Source organism: Syngnathoides biaculeatus, chromosome 1 (genome assembly GCF_019802595.1).
Source record: "Syngnathoides biaculeatus isolate LvHL_M chromosome 1, ASM1980259v1, whole genome shotgun sequence".
NCBI classification, from domain to species: domain Eukaryota; kingdom Metazoa; phylum Chordata; class Actinopteri; order Syngnathiformes; family Syngnathidae; genus Syngnathoides; species Syngnathoides biaculeatus.
In genome coordinates, this window is record NC_084640.1 from 14,633,431 (window position 1) to 14,658,027 (window position 24,597).

General features: G+C 47.7%; 2 protein-coding genes across 4 annotated transcripts in view; both read left to right on the forward strand.

Moving 5' to 3' along the window:
* pag1 (phosphoprotein membrane anchor with glycosphingolipid microdomains 1) overlaps positions 1-8,253 on the forward strand; it is a 33,278-nt gene extending 25,025 nt beyond the window's left edge. Inside the window, exons 5-8 of the mRNA XM_061820746.1 lie at positions 414-510; positions 582-754; positions 1,700-2,119; positions 6,305-8,253. Coding sequence (XP_061676730.1) covers positions 414-510; positions 582-754; positions 1,700-2,119; positions 6,305-6,643 — 1,029 coding nt within the window. The 3' untranslated portion in view covers positions 6,644-8,253. The remainder of the gene's footprint in view (positions 1-413; positions 511-581; positions 755-1,699; positions 2,120-6,304) is intronic.
* Positions 8,254-9,088: 835 nt separating this feature from the next.
* The window catches only part of znf704 (zinc finger protein 704), a 28,659-nt gene continuing 13,150 nt past the window's right edge, over positions 9,089-24,597 (forward strand). For all 3 annotated transcript variants that reach the window (XM_061820698.1, XM_061820705.1, XM_061820713.1), the window contains exons 1-2: positions 9,089-10,315; positions 13,215-13,387. In XM_061820698.1, coding sequence (XP_061676682.1) covers positions 10,037-10,315; positions 13,215-13,387 — 452 coding nt within the window. In that variant the 5' untranslated portion in view covers positions 9,089-10,036. The remainder of the gene's footprint in view (positions 10,316-13,214; positions 13,388-24,597) is intronic.

Genomic DNA, 24,597 nt, shown 5'->3' on the forward strand with positions numbered 1-24,597 from the left:
GGAAAAGGTTAGAATGAGGCCGGTGGAATATATGTGCCGAGGAAGGGACTTTTACCGGTCCTGTTAGCGCTGCACTAGCGTTACCACTGCGCTAGCGTGGTACTGCTATGTTACTGGCGAGTGATATTTACCGGTAAGTTTTATTTTAACTGGCGCTGTCAGGGTTAGCGCTATCTTTAGCATAACGCTAGCGTTAAATTTTTTCTGTTTACCATTTTTCTTTGTAAATATCTTGCGGCTTTTACACAGCTGCAGCGTATGTAGGTACCAAATGGTATTTCCTATACAAATGCTCTGCAGGCCGGGAATTACGGTGCATTACCCTCTTTTTTTTTTTAAATTTCCTTTGATGTTTTCCAAAATTGTTTAAATACGACTTATACCTAGGCTAACGATTTCCATGTCGTTTCCAGACGTCAGATAAAGAGACGGTCAGCCAGTCGGCCGACAGTCCGGTGACAGACGTTTGCGCCAGCGGCTCCCGCAACGGCCCTTTTACCAGCGGTACAAGTACGTCACGCCGCCTCGCTCTAAACCGATCGGGGAGCTCGTAGCTGATGGCGCCGCGCCCCTTTGCGAAGTCCTCACAGACACGCGGGCCAGCAGCCCTCACCCGTCAGAGGAGATCCCGTCCAGCCAGTCGGAGAACCGGTCCTCCAAGTGCCCGCAGGGCCGCGAGCTGCCCAGCATCCCGCCCAGCAGCTCCCTGGTCAGGGACGCCGTCCCGCCGACCTCGGGGGACAGCACCTATGAGGTAATTGTTACACATATAAATAAATGTTCAATATATACAAATGTTGAGTATATTTCATATATATATATATATATATTACATAATATATATATATATATATATATATTTCATTTTCAATTATGCTTGTATGTTTAAAAAGTTGTTCATGTTAAAATATCTGAAAAGAATATTTATAAATATTCTTTTTAAATAAAAAAACATTTTTTTATATGTTTCAAAAATTATGTTTTGTATTTTTTAGTGTCACAGAAGAGAGAGAGCACTGCAGATTACCAGGTTCTTTTACCTACAAAATTTTAAAAATGATAAAAACTAAATATTTTTGAAAAAGTTACTGTTTTCTCATGTTCTTTTCGTCGATTTAAAAAAATATAAATTCATTGATTTTGTTATGTCACCTTCACGCAAAGCACCTATTAAAAAAATAATTCAATTGTTATTTTAAAAGTAATTTTAAAATGTTATATATTTTAATCCAATGTATCTACATTTTTATATGTTTTTATTTTCATTTTTTTCCCCATGATAATATTCTTGACAATAGTGTTTTGGAACCTGAAAAAAAAAGTAGTTGCTCACGTTTATGTCAAAATGATCATCTGTAACCTACAATATGCATATAAAATTTTAAAAATTATAAAAACTAAATATTTTTGAAAAGGTGTTTTCTAGTGTTCTTTTCATCAATTAAAAAAATATAAATTAATTGATCTTATGTTACCTTCATGCAAATTACCTATTAAAAAAATTCTATTGTTATTTTAAAAATAACTTTAAAATGTTTCACATTTTAATCCCATGTATCTAAAAAAAAAATGTTTTTTTTTTTTTTTTTTTTTTAATTTTATTTTTTCCCCTTGCTAATATTCTTGACAATAATGTATTGGAACCTGGAAAAAAAAAATGTCAAAATGCTTATCAGTACCGTTTTTCTTTTGGGTCCAGGTCGTGAAAGACATGTCGACGGCGTCCCGAGACGTCAGCGTGGAGGACTCCCTCTACGAGACAGTCAAGGAACTGAAAGACCCCCCGAAGAACCTGCGCCTCCCCAACGGTACCGCCGGCCCTTCTCCCGCTCACGCCCCCCCTCCCCCTCCTCACCCCCCCTCCCTCGTCAACGGCCACGCGGGCTGCCCCCGCACGCCAGAGTACGCCTCGGTGAACCGCAGCAAGAAGAGCCGCTTCAGCGCAGACCTGGAGGCCAAGCGGCGTTCGGAGGACGGCGGCGGCGGCGTTCCGTCTCCCGGGTCCGGGGAAGAACCCGAGGACGCGCCGCCGCCGCTGCCGGAGAAGGTCCTGGATGAGAACGACAACCAGCCCGCGCTGACGAACGGACACGCCGGGGCGGAGCTGCGCAACGGGAAGGTGGGTCGTCGTCGGCCATTCGCGCTTTTACGAGGTGACAACGTGTTTTTTTACGGGCCCGCTTGGCCCACGTGGCCATAAAACCCAGAAAGTCGGCAAATTCAAGGGGAAGTCCACTCGTCGAATCGTTGCATCGTGTTATTTGTGACTGTAACTTTAAAACTTTAGAGATTTTCATCACATATCATTTACGGTTGTGTTGATAATTTGGAACGGTCCGAGCGTCTCCTTGTGATGAATCCGCATGCGTTGCTCACAGGGGAATTCTGGGTACGTATTAGATAGACCCTTACTGGGTAATCCCCCGGTCTCATAGTTCCCCTTCTCCTAGTTCAGGGGCTGTCAAACTCATTTTTTCGTTGTTCCGGGCCGTTATGACTGTGGAACAAAAATATTTCATCATCTCATCATATTTACATCAATTTATGAGCTAGCTAATCAAGGGCAATGTGTTTTTCAACTACTATTCACATTTGGTAACACCAAAAAAATGCATGTAATTTCTCAACTTTATCATTTATGATGCATCCATTCATCCATTTTCTTCGCCGCTTATCCTCACGAGGGTCGCGGGGAGTGCTGGAGACAAACAGCCGCACTCACAATCACACCTAGGGGCAATTTAGAGTGTCCAATTAATGTTGCGTGTTTTTTTTTTTTTTTTTTTTTTTTTTTTGGGATGTGGGGGGAAACCGGAGTGCCCACCCGGAGGAAACCCACGCAGGCACGTGGTGATCATGCAAAACTCCACACAGGCGGGGTCGGGGATTTAACCCGGGACCTCAGAACTGTGAGACCATGCTTTACCAGCTGTGCCACTGTGCCCATTTATGATATATGACAATTTGAAATTTTGGTGAAGATTTTTACAAGAATCGTGCTCTAGATTTGGCTTCGCGGGCCACATAAAATCACAGGGGGGGGCAGATCTGGCCCCCAGGCCTTGAGTTTGACACCACGTTCTAGTTGATACAAAAAGATATACACAAATATGTACGTTCGCCGCGTACGTCTTTCCGAGACGTCCGTGGCGAACGTGAACACTCTGCGACGAGTTGTCGAATGGCACGTTTGAAGCGTGGAGGGGGATGTTTCAGACTGGCCGGAAAATATAATAAAATATTTCCAAATATACGCGCATAAGCGTGAATCACAAGGAGACTTTTCAGCACCGGGGAGCGCTCAGACCGTCACACCGCCCGCCGGAGCTCGCTCGTCGGACTCCGCGCCGTTCCCGTCCGAAGAACCATCCGAATATTCAACATTATCGACGGCCGCGGGATCAAATCCGAATGGACGCATTTCCTCCGTCTTCCCGATCAACCGATACTTCTATTTCTTAAAAATCTGAGAAATCGGCGCTGGCCATAACCGTGCGGGAACGTAACCGAGCCTCACTTTGAGCACATGACACGTAAAAAATGGCCGAGACCGGGAACGTTCCAAATTGCCGATATAAGCAACATGAAATGTGCTGAAAATCTTTTATTTTGAAGTGACATGACCTATCGCGACATTATTTTCAAGGAATGGACTTCCTCTTTAAAAAGAAAGCATCTGCCATTTACTTCCTGTCCACCGCCATTCACTTTTCCCCTTTCACACCTACAGTTCCTTACTTATGTTACGAAATATGGTTCCCAGATATGGTTCCTAACCCAATGAAAGGCTAAGTTATGAATGTGGTTTCTGACTATTACGTTACCACATAGATTTCCACTGACGTGAAAAACACGCATGTTTGCTCATATTCAGCATGTATATAATGTATGAAAGTGAATGTTTGCATATATTGTGCCGCATGTCGACCCCCCCCCCCCCCCGCGACTGATTTAAGATGAACCCCGAGTGTTTTTCAGCCAACCCCCCCCTCGGATTACGTTCATGTACAACCAGGAGGTGATTTGTCTTCTCATAACGTTTGGATGTGAGAGCCAGCCGCTATTCGGCTTCCTGACAGTTATTCCGGCGCCGTGATGGATGACGGCCGTATTTAAACATCTTCGGTCATCTTTACAGTAAATGCACGCACGCTCGCGCCATCGAACACAAACGGCACAAAGCGGTCGCCCGGCGTCGGTACGGGACGCCGACCTCGCCCGTGGGCCTTTAGGAAATGAGTTTGACGCACCCCCCCCCCCCCCCCCGGCCGTCTCGGACCCCGCCTCCAACGCACCGCAATGCGTGTAACGATACCGGCCTTATTGTTATTAATAGTGTTGTTGTTGTTGTTGTTGCTACGAACAAAACAGGAAGTGGAGATAATGAGAGTCAGCGTTGAGTTCATCGGGACCCACACCTGATGACGTGTCCCGCAAGCTAAATTTAATCCGATTAGCGTTATTTACACCTCTGTGTGTACTAAGTATGTACAAGCAACATGTCATAATCCGACACCATAATCTATGTACACGCATACAGATGCGCGCTTTATCATGCTAACATGCCAAATTGAGTTCCTTTCCCTATAAGCACAGAATTTCCCAAATATGGTTCCTTGACCTTGACCTGCAACAAAGATCTACGTTTAAAAAAAAATGTGGTTCCTTGTCTCCGTGTTTCTAAGTACCGTCGTTTCCGGACTTTTTCCACCCACTTTCAACCCTGCGGTTTATGCGGCGATGCGGCTAATTTGCGCATTTTTACTACCGGCCGCAAGGGGGGCTTCTCGGGCGGATAAGGTTAGAGTGAGATGGGTGTGGAATATATGTGCCGGGGAAGTGACTTTTACCGGTCCGGCCCTGTTAGCGCAGCGCTAGCGTGTTACTGCCGTGTCTCAGTGATTTTTACCAGTATGTTTTTTTTTTTTAACCGGCCCTGTTAGCGCGGACGTGCTATCGTTAGCGCCGCTAGCGTTAACCCTCTGTGGACCAAATAAAATTTTGCCAGGAGAAAAATCTGATACTTTCAGAAAATGATACTCTGGACTTACAATTTTCGATAATATTAAACCTGTTGTAAATTTGCAACCCCTGCCCGGAAATTAGGGCAGTGTTAGCATGGTGACGCTAGCGTTAAACTCTCTGTGTAGCGTCTTTCTTTGTAAATATCTCATGTTTCAATGTCGGTTTAAACGTGGGCACTTGTGGTTTTTACACGGCTGTGGCCTATTTATGTACCAAATGGTATTTCCTTTACAAATCTACCGGGCGAGACTTATAACCAGGTGCTCTCTGTAGGCCGGGAATTTCGGTACAATTATTTGACCGCAAACTGGAAAAGTTACCCAACAGATTTCATCTGGATTAGTTAGTTCCCGTGCTAGCTGCTACCAAATACGGTTCCGCTAACTGGCTCTTGCCACGTTTGCCTGCTAAATGGTTTAGGTGATTGTTTTTCTGGTTGGTTAGAAGCGCAAAATATTTAGCGGCAGGGGTACACGGCGTGGCGAATGGCGTCCCTCTCCCTAATTGACGGGCCAATTAAAGACAAATGGAAAAGCCTTCAGGATTGTGCGTCTGATCCATAAAAGTAATAGCGCCCATAAGTATATCGATTAACACTCCGCCTGAAGACGCAGTGACGGATGACCACCGGCCCTCGTGTCGTTTCTTTCCTAAAACTGCGATTAACCGCCCCGCCATCCGTCATCGCGTCCTGCTCCGCCGCCGGCTGTCTCCGGCTCTCGTTTGTACTCCGACGGAAGAAAGCATCAGAACCGGTCGGTAAATTAGCGATTTCCGCGCGACAGAGCGGGTTCCGGAGAGACTTCGTAGCCCGAGGATCGTTCTAAACGTGCGCTTTGTGCTCCCTTCCCACGCAGCGCCGCCCCCCGCCGTCTCCGGAGATCCGCAACGAGGTCCTATCAGAAAAACGCTCCCCGATTTCCCCAAACTCGCGCTGTTCTCACTTTTCCCCAGACGGGAGCACTTTGCTCAAGGCGAGCGCCAAACAATGAAAGATGACAGAAGATCAGATCGTACGCTCCGAGGCTGGGGAACCCACCAGGGGGTCCACCGGATCTCGCCCGTCTTTTGTTTAGGCGTTTGCACATTTTAACCGGGTTAAAAAGTATTGTTACACTTTTTGCTGGCGGCTAACTTGGCTTTATGGGCGCTAATTGGCTTGAAATGTAGAGCCTCACTAGCAAAGTCTACCAAATTCGGTTCTTCGCCTGCTAAGGTGCCAAATGAGGTTCCTCTCCCGCTCACAGCTAAGCTATCAAATGTTGTGTTTGTCTTCCAGTCTTGCGCGTACCCGTCTGCGGGCAGAACAACCGCGGGGGACGGCAGCGTGACCCGCGAGGACAAGGAGCACGACTACAGCAGCATCGCCGAGCTCAAAGGCCTGATCCCGGCCGGGTCGTCGGGGGACCTGTACGCCAGCGTGAGGGACGTCTACGCCCACCCGGCGGGGGACGCCGCCCAGGATGCCGCCGACCCGGGCTACGAGAGCATCCGCGTCCCAAAGACAGCCGGCGGCTCGGACGAGGAGCGCAGGGAGGGGATCGGGGCGGAGGGGTCGGAACCCGACTACGAGAGCGTGGGGGAGTTGGGTCTGGGTCGGGAGATGTCTCGCCTTTGAGCAACCGATCGTCATTTATCATCATCATCATCTTGCGGACTGGGGAACGTGTTCGGGGACACTTTGGGTGAATGTCGTCGGTACTAACACCCACCTGGTGGTCGCAAATACCTCCGGGTGACGTATCACCCCACGCGTGAAAAATCTTGAAGAAAAGTTGAATGTTCCGGAGACGATTGCAGATTTAAAGAGGACTCGCGGGGAAAAGGTTTCCGCACGCCGTTCGGATAAGAACGCAAACCCGCGGCGAGACATTCGGTCGTTTCATATCATCTGCATTCATCCGTTCAAGATCCAAATCTTGAGTTGCGTCCCCACGTGGGGGGGGGGGGGGGCGCAGAATTTGCACCTACCTTCGAGGGCACACCCAAAGCACTTAGTTTCAAAGATACCAAATTTTGAGTTTTGTTCCATTTCTGGGGGAGTACCCTTCCAGACCCCGCCTGCCAAGACCACACCCTTACGTTTGAGTCGGGGGGGGCACCTTTGAGAAACCGTCCCACACGTCAACCTCTGATGACCCACCCGTCCCACCAACCTGGGCCCACCTTAAAATACACAGAGTTCTACCCTTCAAGGACCCACCCTACACGCCGACCTTTGAGGACTTTACCCCTCCCACCGATCTGGGTCCTCCCCCCCAAAATTTGCGTCGAAGGAACGGACTTCCGAGTTGCCACCCAACGCAACCGCCATCCAAAACCCACTCTCGCCACCAACCTTCAAGCTATCGTGCAAAGATTTTAACCCTCAAATGCGCGCGGCTACACGCTAGCAAACGTCACCCAGGTCCCTGCAGATAACGGCGGCGGCGCTTCAAGTAGCTTAACGGCCTTTAGCAAGTCCCCCCCCCCCCCCCCCCCCGCTGTCCCGTGCGGACATTTTCTTGTGAATCTGCTATTTATTTTGCAAATATGTGCCAATGTGAAGGTGTGCCTGCCAAGAAAAAGAAGAAAATTCCCTTTTGGAGTCCCCCCCCCCCCAAGTTTCTAGCGCTTTTACATACGGGAAAACATTCGGTACACGTTACCTTGACTTTTTGACGACTTCATCCAGCGCGGACGTGACGACAGATTCAAACATTCGTATCATTATCAACGCGGGCGATTTGGATGTGATCTTGCGGTACATTTACATCGTCTTCGCTTCCTTGACGGCGTCGAGGCACTAGGTTTATAATGGCGGTACAGTATTTTTTCCCCCTCTCCTTTGCACAATTTCAATATCTTAACGCTTAAATGTATAGTAGCACAAAAATACTTAATACAGAGCACTATTTTAACCCAGCTTTACCCGCAGGAATATTTTGCGTTTATGCATATTTATCCTTTTATTTTTTTTTTTTTATCGAAAAAGCACTGATGGACATGTACAAACGGCGTCGTCCAATGGCTAGTCATCTTGCTTCTAGCTAGTAGCCAATCAAATGTCAAGAAAAAAAATGGTACAGCGTCTTGGTACGTTTTATTTCTGTGGTACTTTTATTTAAAAAAAAAAAATTGAATTACACATTTGTTGTGATGATGTTTTGTGCAAATATCAAGCGATTCCCCGTATGTATGTTTTTTTTTTTAATTGTTAAGACTTGTGGCTGTTTAAATAAAAATCTTTTCAGCCTGAATGGACTGCTGTCATATTCATAAATTTTTAATTTACATTTCAACCCAATGCCGGCTCCACCTGTGCGGGGTTTGCATGTAACATCCATCCATCCATTTTCTTTGCCGCTTATCCTCACAAGGGGCGCGGGCATGTTGGAACATCTGTACTTCTAATTCTTGAAAATCAATGGATGGCCTCATGAATTATTATCCTGCGATATCTTCCACTTCCGGGGGGGCACGGTGGGTTGAGCTGGAAAGCGTCGGCCTCACAGTTCTGAGGTCTCGGGTTCGAACGCGGACCCGCCTGTGTGTAGTTTGCATGTTCTGCCCCGTGCCCTGTGTGGGATTTTCTCCAGGTGGGCACTCCGGTTTCCTCCCACTGCCCCCAAAACACGCGACATTAATTGGACACTAAATTGCCCATAGGTGTGATTGTGAGTGCGGCTGTTTGTCTCGACGTTCCCTGCGATTGCCCGGCGACCAGTTCAAGGTGTACCCCGGCTCCTGGCTGTTGACAGCTGGGATAATCCCTGCGACCCACGTGAGGATAAGCGGCGAAGAAAACGGATGAAAATGGATGGATTTGCATTTCAACCCTTTTCCCGACACTAATTACTATTTTCCTTTTCGCCGGGGGCTTCGGCGCCATCTTGTGGCATCTTTAGCACGATTCGGAAAGAGTACAACAGCTACGAGTTTGGCGGGAAATGTTATTATGGTTAATATGGAAATAAATTTGAAACCAACCTGAATAGTCTGTTTTGTTTATATTCACAAAAAAAAAAACAAGAGACTTCCGGTTTTATTTTTCCTTTTTTTTTTTTTTTGCGCTGCCATCTCAATCTTATTAAGTGGTAATTTCGTAAATCCCGTGACACATAAAAAGTAGGCTACACGTCCACAAAGTGGGTTAAAGCATAAAGTGTGTCTGTCGTCTCCATTTTCACCCCTTTTCTCCCTCACTTCCTCTCCTCCCCTTGCGTCACGCTTTTGAATGGAGCGGGCCCGACAGGAGGGAGGGGGAGAGAGAGGAGAGCAAGCCGGGAGGAGGACCGCGAGGGGGCGGGGAGAGAAGGGAGCGGCGTGCGGGTGTCGTGGGGGGGCTTGTGGAGGCGTGTGCTCCGGCGGCCAATGGCGGAGCGTCTCGACCGCTGGACCGCACATGTTTACGGGCAGCATTCCGCCGGTTGAGGCTGGAGCCGGTTCAGGACTGGAGTCGACACCAACTGGACGCGGAGCCCTTAGAAGATCGCGTTTTCAACACGTTTCGCCGCACACGGATGTAAGGAAGCGAATTGTGTCGAGTGCAGGAGTTTAATACGATAATTTTCGGCGAATTCGTCGACGAGAAGAAGATTTTTCGACTAGCCGGTCGCCATTTTGTTCAATCGTGAACCGGTGACATGGCGGCTCCGGGAGCTCCGCGTTTTCCCGCCGACCTCTCCCTCAACTAGCGAGACAAGCAGCGAAAACAAACAGGCGGAGAGGAAGACGGACGAAAAAAAAAAAAACGAAGGAGGAAGATTGGCAGCCGGTTTTGGACGCGGTGAGAATTGTTCGGGTTTGTCCCGTCCGTGGAATTCGACGGAGGACGACGGCGTCCGTTCGAGAATGCAGCCCGTCGTGTACGTTCCCGCTTCCGGACGTTTTGTCGGGGCTCCCGCTCCTCCCGCCCCTTGACGTTGTTTACCAGCAGAGCCGAAAAAAAAAAAACAAAAAGAAAAAAAAAAACCCCTAACAAAAAATATCTCTCCCCTCGGGAAAATTCGCTTCGGACACCCGCGTAGAAATGCACACCCGGCGCCTGGTGAAGCGCTCCATCCTCGGCAGCCGAGTGTACGCGCCGAGCCCGACCGGCGACGGCGCCCCGGTGACCGGGGTGGTCCAGGCTGTCAAGCAGGAGAGCGGCGGGGACGCGGCGGCCGCCGGGGTCCGGCGCGGCGGGGGAAGCGCCAGCAGCGTCTACACGGTGCTCATGCCGGACGGCAGCCTGAAGGAGTTCGCCGAGGAGGAGATCGCCGCCGCCGGCTTGAACCACGCCAAGGGGCCGCTCAAGTCCAGCTTGAAGGTGCGTGGAAGCGGCGGAGGAGGGTGGCCGCCGGGGTGTGAATTGTGCCCGTTCGAAGCGCGTTGACTGTCAGCAACCGGGGCGTGATTAACGACACAGCGCAAGGACAGGACGGAGAAAAAGGCGGGCTGTCATGACATTTTGGAGGCTTTATTAAATGTGGGACAAAGGGCTCGACTGCGGGGCCTGCGCCGTGTTTATGTGCACCAGTGGGCGGGTGAGCAGAGGCGAACAAACAGACATCATTTGGAAACCACGGTGGCCTTCACTTTCACACATTTTCATTATATGTGACCTTTTTAACCCCATTTTAATATTCCAATTGAGCATGAAATGGCGACACATTCACCCTTTTGAACATAGTTCATTTTTTGGGTCACATGGCATGGTGTAAACAATAATAAACAGGATGTTGTTATTTAGAGGATATCCTGTTCACTTTTTCACAAGTTTTCTTACACATTTTCAACCCTTAACGATATCCGTCATCCCGTTAAACAAAAAAATACTGCATATTGTGCTTCATAAACATAAACCTGGATTCTGTTGTTTTTTGTCAAATCGCATGATGCAAACAATACCCAACACCTGACATTATGTTGAGTTTTTCACATTTTGTCTTGTTTTTATGTCACATTTTAACATCGCTCACTGTCGTACAAGTGGGAAAAAAAAGTTGGAGTACAACTAAAAAGTTCATCTACTTATTGAAAATGTATACGCAGCCACCATCGCACGTAGCAAATGGACAAACATGCGATACATTCTTTTAAAATAGCAGAAAAATCTCCTGTTAGCATTTATAGCACTTGTTCCTAGGCAGAGTTTAAAGGGTCTCGATCGTAGCTGCCCCGATTAGCTAATGAAGAAAAATAATACAGATAAAGGCCATAAACAGGAAGTATTTTTTAAAAATAATATACCAGATTACGATGTTTTTAAAAAGTTCATTAAAACTAAAAGAAACTACTCACCCTTTGGAGGCATTAGTCAATTCTGTCCCCTAGTGGCGTTGCAGAGTACTAAAATGTTCTGGCGTGTGTATCATTGGTCTGTTTCTGCGAGCATGCGCCAACATTATTATTAGTTCATTTATAAAATAAGATTATTACAAACATCAATGAATATATGCAGTAAAGTATTGTTAGTGTATTTGTGGGAAAAGTTTGTTTGCGCAACCAGTCGCTTTGTCGTGAGTTAACTGATTCATTCGAGTTTCCCGTTCTATGGTTGTCGTCACATTCCTTTCAGTGGTCGCTGAGCTGAAGTCTTGCGCATGTCGTAGTTTGGCGTGATCATCAGGCCCGTTTTTACGTAAAAACCACAAAATTGTCCAATGCTTGCGTAATTTGTTTTGGTTTGTGACTTCCAGAAGCTAAATAGCTTGTGTGTATGCATATTTGTGTGTATTTAGTGTCCATACAAGTGTTGAGCAGTGCACAATGGTCACAAGTGTCCCTACGAGGTGGAAAACAAGCTGTAAAATGAGGACGAGGCATGTGTGTGTGTGTGTGTGTGTGTGTTTTGCTATTTTAAATCTGGAGGGATGGTTGGTTGTGAGGTTACGCCGGCCGCCCCATTGGCGCAGCTGCACGAGCCAACAAAGCGGGCACCCCCAAGGTCGGCTAGCGGGTGGCATCCTCCGAGGAATCTGAATGCTTGGCGCGGCGCCCGCTCCGCCAAACAAACTAGGGAGTGTGTGTGTGTGTGTGTGTTCGGAGCCACTTGTTGACTGGTGTGTTTGTGATTATTTGGCAGCGTGACAAAAGAGGCGTCACAATGTGGGAGTGGCGGCGGGAGATTGTCTTTGTTCCGTCGGCCGGGGCGATTGGTCGGATCCGGAACGGGTGCTTCTGCTTCTTGAGCTTTCCTCGATGAAAAGCTTGACCGCACGTCATAGGAATGGTTTTTGTTTTTTTTTTTTTTTTCACGATGCAGTTAAAAAAATGTATCTGAAACAGGACTTCAGAACATTCAAAGAAAGCCACACCCGCTGGAAGTGTCATTCTTGATGGTCGCACGATTTTTAAAAAGAAAACGGCGAAAAAGTCTCGGAAAGAAGAGTCCAGAACGTTCAGATTAAGCCACACCCATTCAAAGTTAAAGTCTTGATGGTCTGTTCAAGTTTAAAGAGAAGTTGAGAAGTTGTTGACCCAAAAAAAAAACCAAGAAAATGATGGAACATCCATCCATTTTCTTAGCCGCTTATCCTCATCTGAACTTCTGATTCTTGACAATCAATGGATGGCCTCGTGAATTATTATCCTGCGATATATATTCCAGTTCCGCGACGCATCAGCTGGAAAGCGTTGGCCTCGCAGTTCTGATTTCCCGGGTTTCGATCCCGAGACCCGCCTGTGTGGAGTTTGCACGTTCTCCCCCGTGCCTGAGTTGATTTCCTCCGGTTACTCCGGTTTTCTCCCACAACGTGCAAGATTAACTGGACACTCTAAAATTGCCCATAGGTGTGATTGTGAGTGCGGCTATTTGTCTCCGTGTGCCCTGCGATTGGCTGGCGACCAGTTCAGGGTGTACCCCGCCTCCTGACCGTCGACAGCCGGGATAGGCTCCAGCACTCCCCGCGACCCTCGTGAGGATAAGCGGCGAAGGAAATGGATGGATGGATGGATATTCCACTTCCTTCATTTTCCCGTCTTTACCGTTTGTTTTGATGTCAGGCTTATGATACTAGCGTACACAAATCAGGATAGATGTAGCGATACTGGTATACAGCCCATCATTTCCAATGCATGGCGTCGCCGGTTGTATGTATAACACGCTAGTGACATTTCATTCTGAGTGCGAATAATTCATATTTGTATTTGAATGTTTACAAGCCTCGCGGGCACTTGAGAAAGAAGCCTTTGGTGCGCTCTGACTGTGCCTTCCCCCCTCTCAGAGCTCCGTTAACGGCGGCCCGGACGGGCACAAAACGGACGCGCCGGAGGCGGTGGCGGCGGAGGGCGACCACCGCGAGACAAACGGCAAACGAGCGGACGCCTGTCGATCCGTGTCCCTGCTGGAGCAGAAGCGCAAGGTGGTCTCCTCCAGCATCGACGTCCCCCACGCCAGGTAGGCACCCATTTAGGTTTTGATAGGTCCCGTAGATGCATCGGCTAACCATAATTCACTTTTTAATAATCAAAATGTGCAATAGCAATGAGTGATATATGGATTGCTTCAGACCTTTATCAGCACTTCATGTACGTGTCGTGGAATTCGCTGAGCATTGTTAGCTTAGCTCGCTGACACCAAAGTTAGCAACAAGGTCTCAGTCTTGATGGCATAACAAGCTAATAACCGGATAGTCCTCTTGTATGGATCATACGAATGCATGTGATTTTTGAGGGCTATGGATAACTGTGTGTGTGTGTGTTTACACAAGTTGACAGCGAGTGTGAATTCCCACCCGTTTGGGGTGGAGTGGGGGGAGTTTATCCAAGCAGAGTTCAGCGAAGGTTTATGACATAGTTATGTCACCGCAGACCGAAGCAACGGTGTGACATCGACTTTCATCATTGCGTTCTCCTCGCGGCGGTGATGTCATCACCTCGTGGTCCCGTCGTCCGAGGTCGCGACGCCATTAGTCACCTGGTGTTTCATCCGCCGTGGAAAAAAAATACTACATTACATGACTTCAAGCTCTATTACAAACTCCCATACATACCGTAATTTCCGGCCTACAGGCCGCACCTGGTTATAAGCCTCAGGCAGTACATTTGTAAAGGAAATACCATTTGGTACATGTCTGTGTAAAAGCCGCAAGTGCCCACATTGAAACACGTGATATTTACAAAGAAAGACAGTACACAGAAAGTTTTCAGTTTTAATACCTTAGCTTAGCTTAGCTTAACATAGCAACAACTCGGCAGCATGAACAGGGCTGGTTAAAAAAAAAAAAAACATACCTAAATAACTGAGACGCAGCAGTAACAGAGCAGCAGCACGCTAGTGTGGCGCTAACAGGGCCGGTTAAAAAAAAAAGAAAAAAAAACATACTGGTAAAAATCACGACAGTAACACAGCAGCAACACGCTAGCATAGCGCAAACGCTAATGCAGTGCTAGGGCTAGTACAGGGCCAGTTAAAAAAAATAAACATACCAGTAAAAGTCACTGCCTCGGGACTGGTAAAAATCACTGAGACACGGCAAAAACACGCTAGCGCAGCGCTAACAGGGCCGGACCGGTAAAAGTCACTTCCCCGGCACATTTATTCCACCGGTCTCACTCTTACCGTTTCCGACCGAGTGCTCCCTTGCGGCCGTGAGAAAAAAATATCATGTTGTTTCTAGACGACGTCCTTTGTGCCGATTAGCGTGACACTGCGCCGCTCGATAATGTCGTACACGTTATGCATTCCTCATTAATCGTCTTCTGAAAGCGACGACGGCTTTTTAATATCCTATATAAAGCGCAGCGATTTTTCTACCCCTTGCGATGTCATTATTTTCAAGACGCTAGCACTTCAAAGCCCCTCTGACGTAAATCCTAAAAGATCCAAATTGTATTAAAAAAAAAATGTCTGCCCGAGCGCTGAATAGAACCCTGAGCGCAGCCATGATTGCCTCAAGATTAAAGAGCCGCGGATTTCCATCCTTAGCACACCTGTGACCACGCGGTCACATTTATCTATAATGGAGGCGAGCGAGGCGGCGGCGGTTAACGGGACGAAATGGAGGTTGTTAACAGGGGGGGGGGGGGTGGCGGATGACGGGAAGAAAATGCCAGGGGATTTAGTTTTTTTGGTGCTGGCTCCCTAGAGAATCGTGACCTTGAGGTTTTTAATTGCACTCTCCAAAAACTTTCTGGCTCGCGAGCAAGCGTCGAGCCCTTCAGCGCCGTCGTTAGCCACGCGATAGACATCTCGAGCGCGGCCGCGATAAAGGAGACGTTCGAGTACCCGAGCGCCGCGTCTGCGCTGAAAAATGACACAGACGGACGGAGGTTTGAGAATTCTCAGGCTGAAAGAGGAGAAAGGGCGGGCATCGCGCCTTTGAAGGTGACATCCATCATTTTAATGTGACGCGAGGAAATAATGCCAAGATAAACCTCTCATGCTAACTTGGGACACTCGTACAGGTACCCGGAGCACAATTTTAGAGCGATTGAATAACCATAATATTCCCGAAACCTGAAAGAATTGTCAAACATAACCAAGAACACGTAGCTAGCCTCGTTAGCGTAATGTGCTAAGCTCGCTACCCCCGCAGAATAAATACCATTTTGATTTACGAGCGATCAATCGCACAAAAAGCCTATACATTACATGGCTAGTCAGGTTAGCGTTGTTAGTAACTAGTACCTGAGCCTCGTTTTGTACCATGAAGTCACAATTTTTAACTAGCTAACAATGAGATAAAACAATTTGGCGGTAACTTAGCAAAATAAATTTCGACAGAATTAAAATGTCTACTCGGGGCAGTTGTGCAGGTGCGATAAGCGCATACCGTAATTCCCGGCCTTACGGAGCTCACCTGGATATAAGCCTCAACCAGTACACTTGGAGAGGAAATACCATTTTGTACAAACACACGCCGCAGCCGTGTAAAAGCCGCAAGTGCCCACATTGAAACCCACAATGAAACATGTGATATTTACAAAGAAAGACAGTACAGAGAAAGTTTAACACTAGCTCTACCCCGCTAACGCTAGCGCCGCGCTAACTCTAGCGCCGCACTAACTCTAGCGCCGCACTAACAGGGCCAGTTAAAAATAAACATCCTGATAAAAATCACTGAGACACACCAATGACACGCTAGCGCAGCGCCAACAGGGGCGGACCGGTAAAAGTCACTTCCCCGGCACATAAATTCCGCCAGTGTCACTCTTACCTTTTCCGCTCGAGTGCCCCCTTGCGGCCGTTAGAAAAAAATGATAAAAAAAAATTAGCCGCATCACCGCATAAACCGCTATATAATATATATTTTTTCACATTTTAAAAAAATGTTGAGCTAGTTTACTTTAAATAATGATCATTCAAAATACAAACAAAAATATTGTGAAAAAAAAACATCTAGAAACGCCCCCCCGCCCCCGGCTACCTCAGCCTACCTCAATCAATCGGTCCCTCCCGTCCCGTCTTGACGGATGTGTTTTCCCGCATCGACCCAACTCCCAAGTGCCATCTAGAAATATTTGTACGTAAGCTACAGTATCCGACCGTGCGGAAATTGCTCATTGTGGCAGATTTCAGATTTGTTTACAACGCATTTATCAGGGTCCTTGTTTTTTTTTTTTTTTTTACCTTCCACCACCTTGCTCCAAGGCAAAGGCGCTCGCTGTGTTTTTCCAACACGCAGGAAGCAGCCAATTGTAACCAGAGCTGAGCAGGGGCAGCGAGGGGGGGCTTTAGCTTTTTGACAAATAGCATTGTGGCGACTAATTGCGAGAAAGGGGAAGTGAATGATTAATCGCCGATTCGTCTTCAAAAACAAGACGGTTGCCCGTTGCCGGGAAGTATCTGGGCTAGTTGACTACACCGAGGCAGCCCTCTTTCGCACGGAGTGTTAATGCTTAATGTTAAAGTGTTTTTATTCACTAATACCTTTCACGCAGAGAGCCCACCACGGCAGGACTTGACAGAAGTAGATTCTGGTGTCATGCTTCACCCTGCGGTCCTCGTTTTCTGCTATTCCGTTTTACGCGGCTGCCGTGGCGCTAACTTCCGTTGTGATGAAATGTTCTGGTTCACTTTGTCCCGCGTGAGTACCTTTCACGCAGAACAGCAAACTGCGGAGACTGACAACTCCTGGTAGCTTTCATACCGAGTTAATGGAAAATGAATGCGACGTTACAGAAGATCTGGTAGTAGGCTTTCCACCGCTCCTACAGTACCAACCCCAGAAGCCAGGAAATTTGCCGGTTGACTTCAACCCCACCCCCATTCCGTGACGCTACCTTTCACACAGAACGCCGCGTCAAAGCCAGCTATAGTTAGCCCAAGAAGTGTTTTTTTTTTTTTTTAATCTCCCAGCCCCCACCTTCAATTATCTGATTAAATAACAAGCTTGTTTTTTTTTTCCGCCCGCAACAATTTGCTCCACTGTTAACTTTTCCGACGTCCAAAATACCATCTGAGTGCGGCTATTTATAACCAACGCGTGGTTTTCATTTTTATGCCGCAAACGGACTTGCGTCGCAACAATCCTCCTGTAACTTTCTGTCGCTCGCGTCGCTACGTTAGCATGTTTTGGCATTTGTAGTTGACATGGTCAACGGGTTTGATAAAGTACGCCTGAAAATTTCCAAGGAATTCGTCCGCACAGCTTCAGCCACATCCTGCAGCTCGAGTTTCCCCTTTGCGATCGTCTTAGGGCACCGAGATCCGTCGAATCCCCAAACGAGTTCCGCGCAACCGGTGGAAGGGCTCTAAAATTGCCATCACGGCAGCGAATAAAACGGGATACAAAAAAAAAAAAAAAATTAGACCTTTCCGCGTCAGGAATTAATCGAGGTTTCAGACAAAAACGTCTCTTGTGTCGCACGATGCGCGTGAAAGTTTTCCTCGAGGCAGTCTTTGTAGATGACTTAAATACTGAACCGTTTGGCGTCCTCCATTTTTGGGGACCTCCGCCAGGCACAAGTGCCTCGCAGAAAGAAATTTAAATGACGGCTCTGCGGACCTGTTTTGGTTCGAGGCTGGAAAACCGCAACGGTCGTTAGCTACGCGGCCAGATCGCCGGCCTCGGATCCCTTCGTTGAGGACCGAGATTTATCGCCCCCGCGGTGTCCAAAATAGTCGGGACGGAGCGCAAAGTCCGGAGCCAAAACGCTCGGGGTTATAGCCGCTGAAACCGAAGCCTTTGAATATTCACTGTCGGGGAATTGTGAAGAGGCCAAGTCAGATTTACTCGTAAATGCGTTTTCCAGATCCTTCCTACAATGGTGCAGTTTTTTGTCATGAAAAGATGAGTTATAATTGTAGTATTAGTATCATAGAGTTTTTATGAATCCTTTCGGCACTCCTATCGGTACATTTCTACTTTACATTTTCTGTTGAAGTGAGTTGAGGAGCTTTATTTAGACAAAAGTAGTGGTTTAACGCCATCTTGTGTCATCGATCAGGAATTATCTTTTCTGTAGGCGAGTCAGTTTCGTGTTGACTTTCCGTCTCCGCGGCTGGCCGTACACTCTTCGCGACCCTTTTTGGTCGTGAGCCGTGAGATTGGCGCCGAGCCCCGCGGCCGCCGTCGCTATCGGTCGCGGCGTCTTGCGACAGAGACCACCCGCGATGCCGCCGTGCAAATGTCCTCTTTTAATTAAGCGCGTTGAACGTCGGAGCCTGGATTCCGTCGACGCATCTGTCACGCCGGACCGGGCCGTTAAATTTACTTCACCGCCCGGCTGTGAATGTACTCTGCATAATTGGGACAATTTCACGGTTTTCACGCTTAAACCCCCCACCCCACCCTATTCTCCCAGAAAAATCTATATTTCGCATTATTGTGTCTGTAAATAAACACGATCCCGGTTCTGAAGAGATAAGTTGACCCGCGCTTTTATCGGCGCCAGCGTGGCGTCCTCTCAGCAGCGACGTTATGAAATGAATCCAAGGGAAAAAAAGATCACCGATATGCTAATTTGTCCTACTTGTGGCTCCGAGAGAGGTTCTGCGTGAAACCGTTGCCTGCTCGCCATCTATAATGCATAGTACATCGGGTCTGGGTCGACGTGATACCGAGCCCTCCCTCACGCTAATCCATAGTCGCGGGCTGTAATGGACCGGCGACTCAAAAGTGCTGCGGCCAGAGAAAAGGCTCATATTGATCACATCGACAGGCGTGCATTTACGGCGCCGTACGCATATTTACAAGAGGCGGGGCCCAATCGACGTTGACGGCCGCTCACGTCGCGCTCCGCGGCCAAAACAAACGCGCTAATGAGGCGGACGGACGCTAGCGGCCGCCTTCCGCCGGGAGGACCCCGACCTGACCCCGGCGCGTCAATCGGAATTGAGTTTGCCGTCGGTATCGACACGTCAGTCCGTGACTCAATTCGCTTTTGTGTGCAATTTACAGACTTCATTTGTGCTTGCAGGGCAAAGTTTTTGTATTTACACAACAACAGGCGAGTAAAATTTGGAACGATTTTTGTATCACGGTTTCATTTTGGGACAATAGAGCAGCACGCAGTCAGCAAATTTGCGTTGAAAGGAGATGCGGAAACGAGGCTCGCTCAGTTATTCCTGCACTTCCTGTTTTTCATTTGATTTATTTTGTAGTCGTGACCTGGAAATGTGTGTTAGTTTAATGCTAAATATGGCTGCGTTTGTTATAGATTATGGCACTTTCTGACCTAAAAACCGTTTTTATTTTCTGACAAATTCCAACTGTTGCAGCCATGGCAACACCGTTTCCTTCAAAGTTTTTGATACATACTCGGGAATAAATTAAAATGCCAACTCGCATGGTAGAAGACGCGTTCGATAGTTTTCAGCCAAAAACAATCTCGTGCACACAAATGACACGAACGGCAGAAGTAAATTTTTAAAATCAAATTTCTGTGAAAAACAGTGCCCTCTAAAGGACCAGCAGATATATATATATGTGTGTGTGTATATATGTATATATATTTTTTATTTTTTTCATATTTCAGTTCAAAACTGTGTCCAATAAACGGTCTCACGTAAATTGTAAACAAAAAAAAAACTACTTTTGAAACGGTATCATGTAAATATTAGACATAAGATTTTGATATCCATTTTGAACGGCAATGGTTTTTTTTTTCCATCGTGTTTTTCGAAATTTTGAGTTATGAAAATGAATACTGGAAAAGTCTGCGTTCCTTCAAGGTTTTATCTTCAGTCTTCAGCTCTTTGACAGTGCACACCAGGTCGTCTTTGTTCTCGTTGAAAGTCGTACCCCCCCCCCCCCCGCCCCCCCCCCGCCCCTGACTTCTAATTACAGGCATTCATTTTGAAGCCTCATGCGAACTGTCCGTTTTGTGAATATCGCTGAATTATTGACGGCCGTCCGCCTGCCGGCTTGTATTAATTATGACCGCCGATGTACTAATTAAGCGCGCGGCGTCGGGGTTCCGTCGTCGCGGGCCGCCCTTTAATTGGAGCGGCGCTCCTCATCGTTAATTTTACCGCAGCTGAGCAGAGCGGGGTGCCGGGCAACCCGCGGCGCGGGCACGCCGGCGCCGGCTTCGCGCGAGCGTCCGCCAATAGCCGGCTGGCTTCTTGGAGTCGGGTGAGGCTCGACAACTTCGTGTCGATGTTAGCTACCGTTGTTCATTTATTAGCGTAGCATCTTCCAAATGAAACTGGCCAATGAGATTACAATAATGTTCACGTCTTAGCTCGACATAAAGTTTTGTCGAAAGATTGTTGTCAGAAGAGAAAATATGGATGTGTCCTTCCCTTTGATTGACCCTAATTTTGTTTGTTTTAAGAAACATAAATTAATCTTTGTTGGCACTTCATCTTTTGGTTATTATAATGTGTTTAAATTAGTTTCAATGTGATAACATCCTATGGGAGGCATATCTTAAGGGTTGAACAGATATTTTTATTCCATCATCCATCCATCCATTTTCGTAGCCGCTTATCCTCACAAGGGTCGCGATGAGTGCTGGAGCCAATCCCAGCTGTCAACGGGCTGGAAGCGAGCGGCCAATCGCAGGGCAGATCAAGACCAACAGCCGTACTCACAATCACACCTAGGGGCAATTTAGAGTGTCCAATAATGACTGCAATAATGTTGGGATGTGGGAGGAAACCTGAGTACCCGGAGAAAATCCACGCAGGCGCGGGGAGAACATGCAAACTCCACACAAGGAGTGTTGGAATCGAGCCCGCTTCCTCAGAATTGTGAGGCCAACGCTTTGCAGCCGCACCGCCTATCTTCAAACCCTTTTACAAAGTGTTTAAAAAGAGCGTTCTGATGTTTAAATATGCATAAACTATCCCAAATGTGTTTTTCGATCGTCTCTCTCGCGCCGAGTTCCACCCAACTCATGCGATTCTGCAGCGTACCTCCGGCGACGTCGGATTTCCGCAATCCTAATCGAGCGCCCATCATCCGTCCAGGCTACCGAATCGAGCGCATCGGACTCTCGTTTCGATCGGCCGTCTGCTCGTACAGATGCCGCCAATGTCTTTTGGCGAGCAAAGAGACGCTAATGCGTTTAACTCCGCGGCGGCAGGGGTGTTTAATTTCGCCTAAGTGAGCAATCGGGCGAGCGTCGACGCTTTACGTGTTTTCCGAAAGCGTCATTTCATCAAGGTTTAAAAAGCGTCTTCCCGTCCGCGCCGTCGAGTTAATAACGCAGAAGTGGAGTTCAACGCGCGCAACAGATGTCCCGGCGAGCTATTAATTGAAAGTTTGCCATTTGTTCGCCTCGACATCAAATCGGCATCTGCTCTCCATAAATCTTTCCCGAAGAAGACACGAAGACGAGAATATCCTTTTACGTGGCAATCCAATAAGAGGCCGCCTCGGGTTGTCTTCGGTGCCGTTTTCCTTGCGAGCGGGCAGCCGACCAGAGCTCGGGGCAGGAAATTTAAAAGCTGATCCGTCATCCGCCGGGCTCGCGAGCTATCTGGAGCGCTCGGCCAGATGCGGCAACGTAACCGAGGAACGAAAGGCGTCAACTTCGTATTGGAATTTCGAATTTCTCTGTTAAGCGGGTGTAGAAAGGATTGACTCAACTGTTTTGTGTTCTGTGTTGTCGTGACCGCGTACGGCGCGGGTGTCAAACTCAAGGCCCAGGGGCCGGATCTGGCCCGCCACATGGTTTTAGGTGGCCCGCGAAGGCAAATCGTGTGTGTCAGCTTTCAGGAATTTTGTTAAAATTTCACACTTTGAGATAGTGTGTTACCAAAACATGAACAATAGTAAAAAAAAAAACATTTACCTTGATTTCTGATTGCAAAACTAGCTCATAAATTGCACGTGTAAATATAATGAGGCGATTAAAAAAACAATATGATAATGGCCCTCATGGGAAACCGCAACTCCAATGTAGCCCGTGACAAAAATGAGTTTGACACCCCTGGTGTACGGGGATATGCCTTTAAGAGGCGGGGTCTGGTGGGGTGAAGTCGGGCCGTCTGCGTGTGAGTGTTTGGGCGTGAGCAGTGGCCAACAGCTGTGATTGCTTAATAAGTGTTTGTGTTTTACTTCCGGTGTTCCCGTTTTTCTGTAATTGCTACAATTTTGTTTTTATGAACTTAATCTTCATTTTGTGCTACGGTTTCCCGACTTTTACCAGCTTCTTCACCTTCTCATCGACAGAGTTTCCCAATTTTGAAATTGTTTTCTAGGCTGCGTCCGCTACTGCACCTTTCGTAAAGTATTTATAGTAGAAGTAGTATGCTGAGACTGCTTCGACAACTACGACCTTTTTTGTGATTTCTGACGGGATTTGATGATGATGAGATGTATTTTCTTAGGGTCCATGGTGAGAAAAAAATAATTTTGGCAGCATACCTGCACACAAAAAAAAAAAAAAAATGAAAATGCAAGCACAAAACACAAGAGATACAAGTACCTTCACTGCAATATTAAAAATTTCGCTGCCGCCCACATCTCGGCCAAAGTTAAAAATTGACCAAGCGATGGCTCTCGACTTAGCAGGACTCCCGAGTTATCGCCATGTACTGTAAAAACCCACAGAAACGCGATTCTTGTCCCGCCGTTCAGGCGTAAACAACGCGGGCCTCGGTCGCCTAATCAGCGGCCGACGGGCTTGTTATTGTTTTGATTCGGGGCCGCGGCTGGCCGAACCCGACGCCGCTCGGATCAGGACACGGTCTGCGCAGAGCCGTTTGTGGGGTTTGGATCAGGCGGGGGTGCGATGTCCTGCCAAAACCGAGGGCTCGCATCCCAACTTTGTGTGTGCGCGAGCTCTGACAGGCCGGGAGCCCAAAATGGATGTGTTTACCATCACTCGCTCCCTCTCGGCCCGTAAAAGAGGCCTCTGTTATTTTCTTTCTAGAATCAGAACTTCGCTGTTAGCAGTTAGCAACGGAGATATTTTTTTCTCTCCGCTTTATGATGGTCGCTAATCTACGCTAATGCTGTAGTCAAGCAATAGTTTTAGCGGACATTTGGATGGAAAACACACAACGTGAGTGTGCTTTTTGTTTTCAGCAAGTAGTCACTGTTACAATTCAAAAAATGATAAGCATTAAAAGGTGACACGTGAGTCATGGAACGCAAAGTTAGCATCCTGTACTCATTCACTAGCAGCCATTTCCAAAGCAAAGTTGCCCAAAGTTGCGTTAACTATTTTCCAGCATTTTCACTGAGATTTCCAGACTTCGCTGAATTTTGTGTTGGGTGACAATATAAGGACCAAATCCACCAAAAGAAAGAGGAGGACTCTCTTCTTGCACTCGACCCGTCGCCACCTAATCTTTGTCTTCAACGCAAAAGCTGTGCTCGTCTCAGTTGCTGGCCGTGGTTTTTTGTTCAGCTCAACATGTCATAATAATACTTTTCAGTATAGTAATTGCAATACTGGCGGCACGGTGGATCAGGTGTTAAAGCGTTGGCCTCACAGGTCTGAGGACATGGGTTCGATCTTGCCCGCTTCCCCTGTGTGGAGTTTGCGTGTTCTCCCTGTGCTTGCGTGGATTTCCTCGCACATCCCAAAAACGTGCAACATTAATTGGACACTCTAAATTGACCCTCGGTGTGATTGTGAGTGCGGCTGTTTGTCTCGATGTGCCCTGCGATTGGCTGGCAACCAGTTGAGGGTGTACAGTTGGCAGCTGGGGTAGGCTCCAGCACTCCCCGCGACGCGACCATTGTGAGGATAAGCGGCTAAGAAAAGGGACAGATGGATGAGTTGCAATACTGTGATCCCACTCTATTTTGTCCCGACGATTTTGCGTTCGGAACCGATGGCCTCCTGGTCGAAAAAGTTAGCCCAGAGCCCTTGCAAACAGTGTGTTGGGCGGCAACCTCCTGCAACAGCCCGCGTCAGTTTTTTTTTTTTTTTTTTGTTGCACATCCTCCCCGTTGTGTCGTTTTCGCCGTCGGTCTTCGTGGTCCTCCGTCGTTTCTCCTTCGCTAACAACATCTTCCACCTCTCCGCCCGCCTGCCGTTCGCCCTCTCCTTGCTTCAATCTTCTCCATCTCATCTCCTCCCCCTCTCCCACTCTCTCTCTCTCTCTCTCTCTCTCGTTCTGTCTTTCTCTCCCTCCCTCCCTCGCTTTCTTTGTCCTGTCTCGTGTACCGGCGGCGCACAATCGTCGGTGGCACCGCCACGTGCCTCGCATGCGATAAAGCGCCGCTTAATGGTATACGCGCTCATTTGCATGCGCCGCCG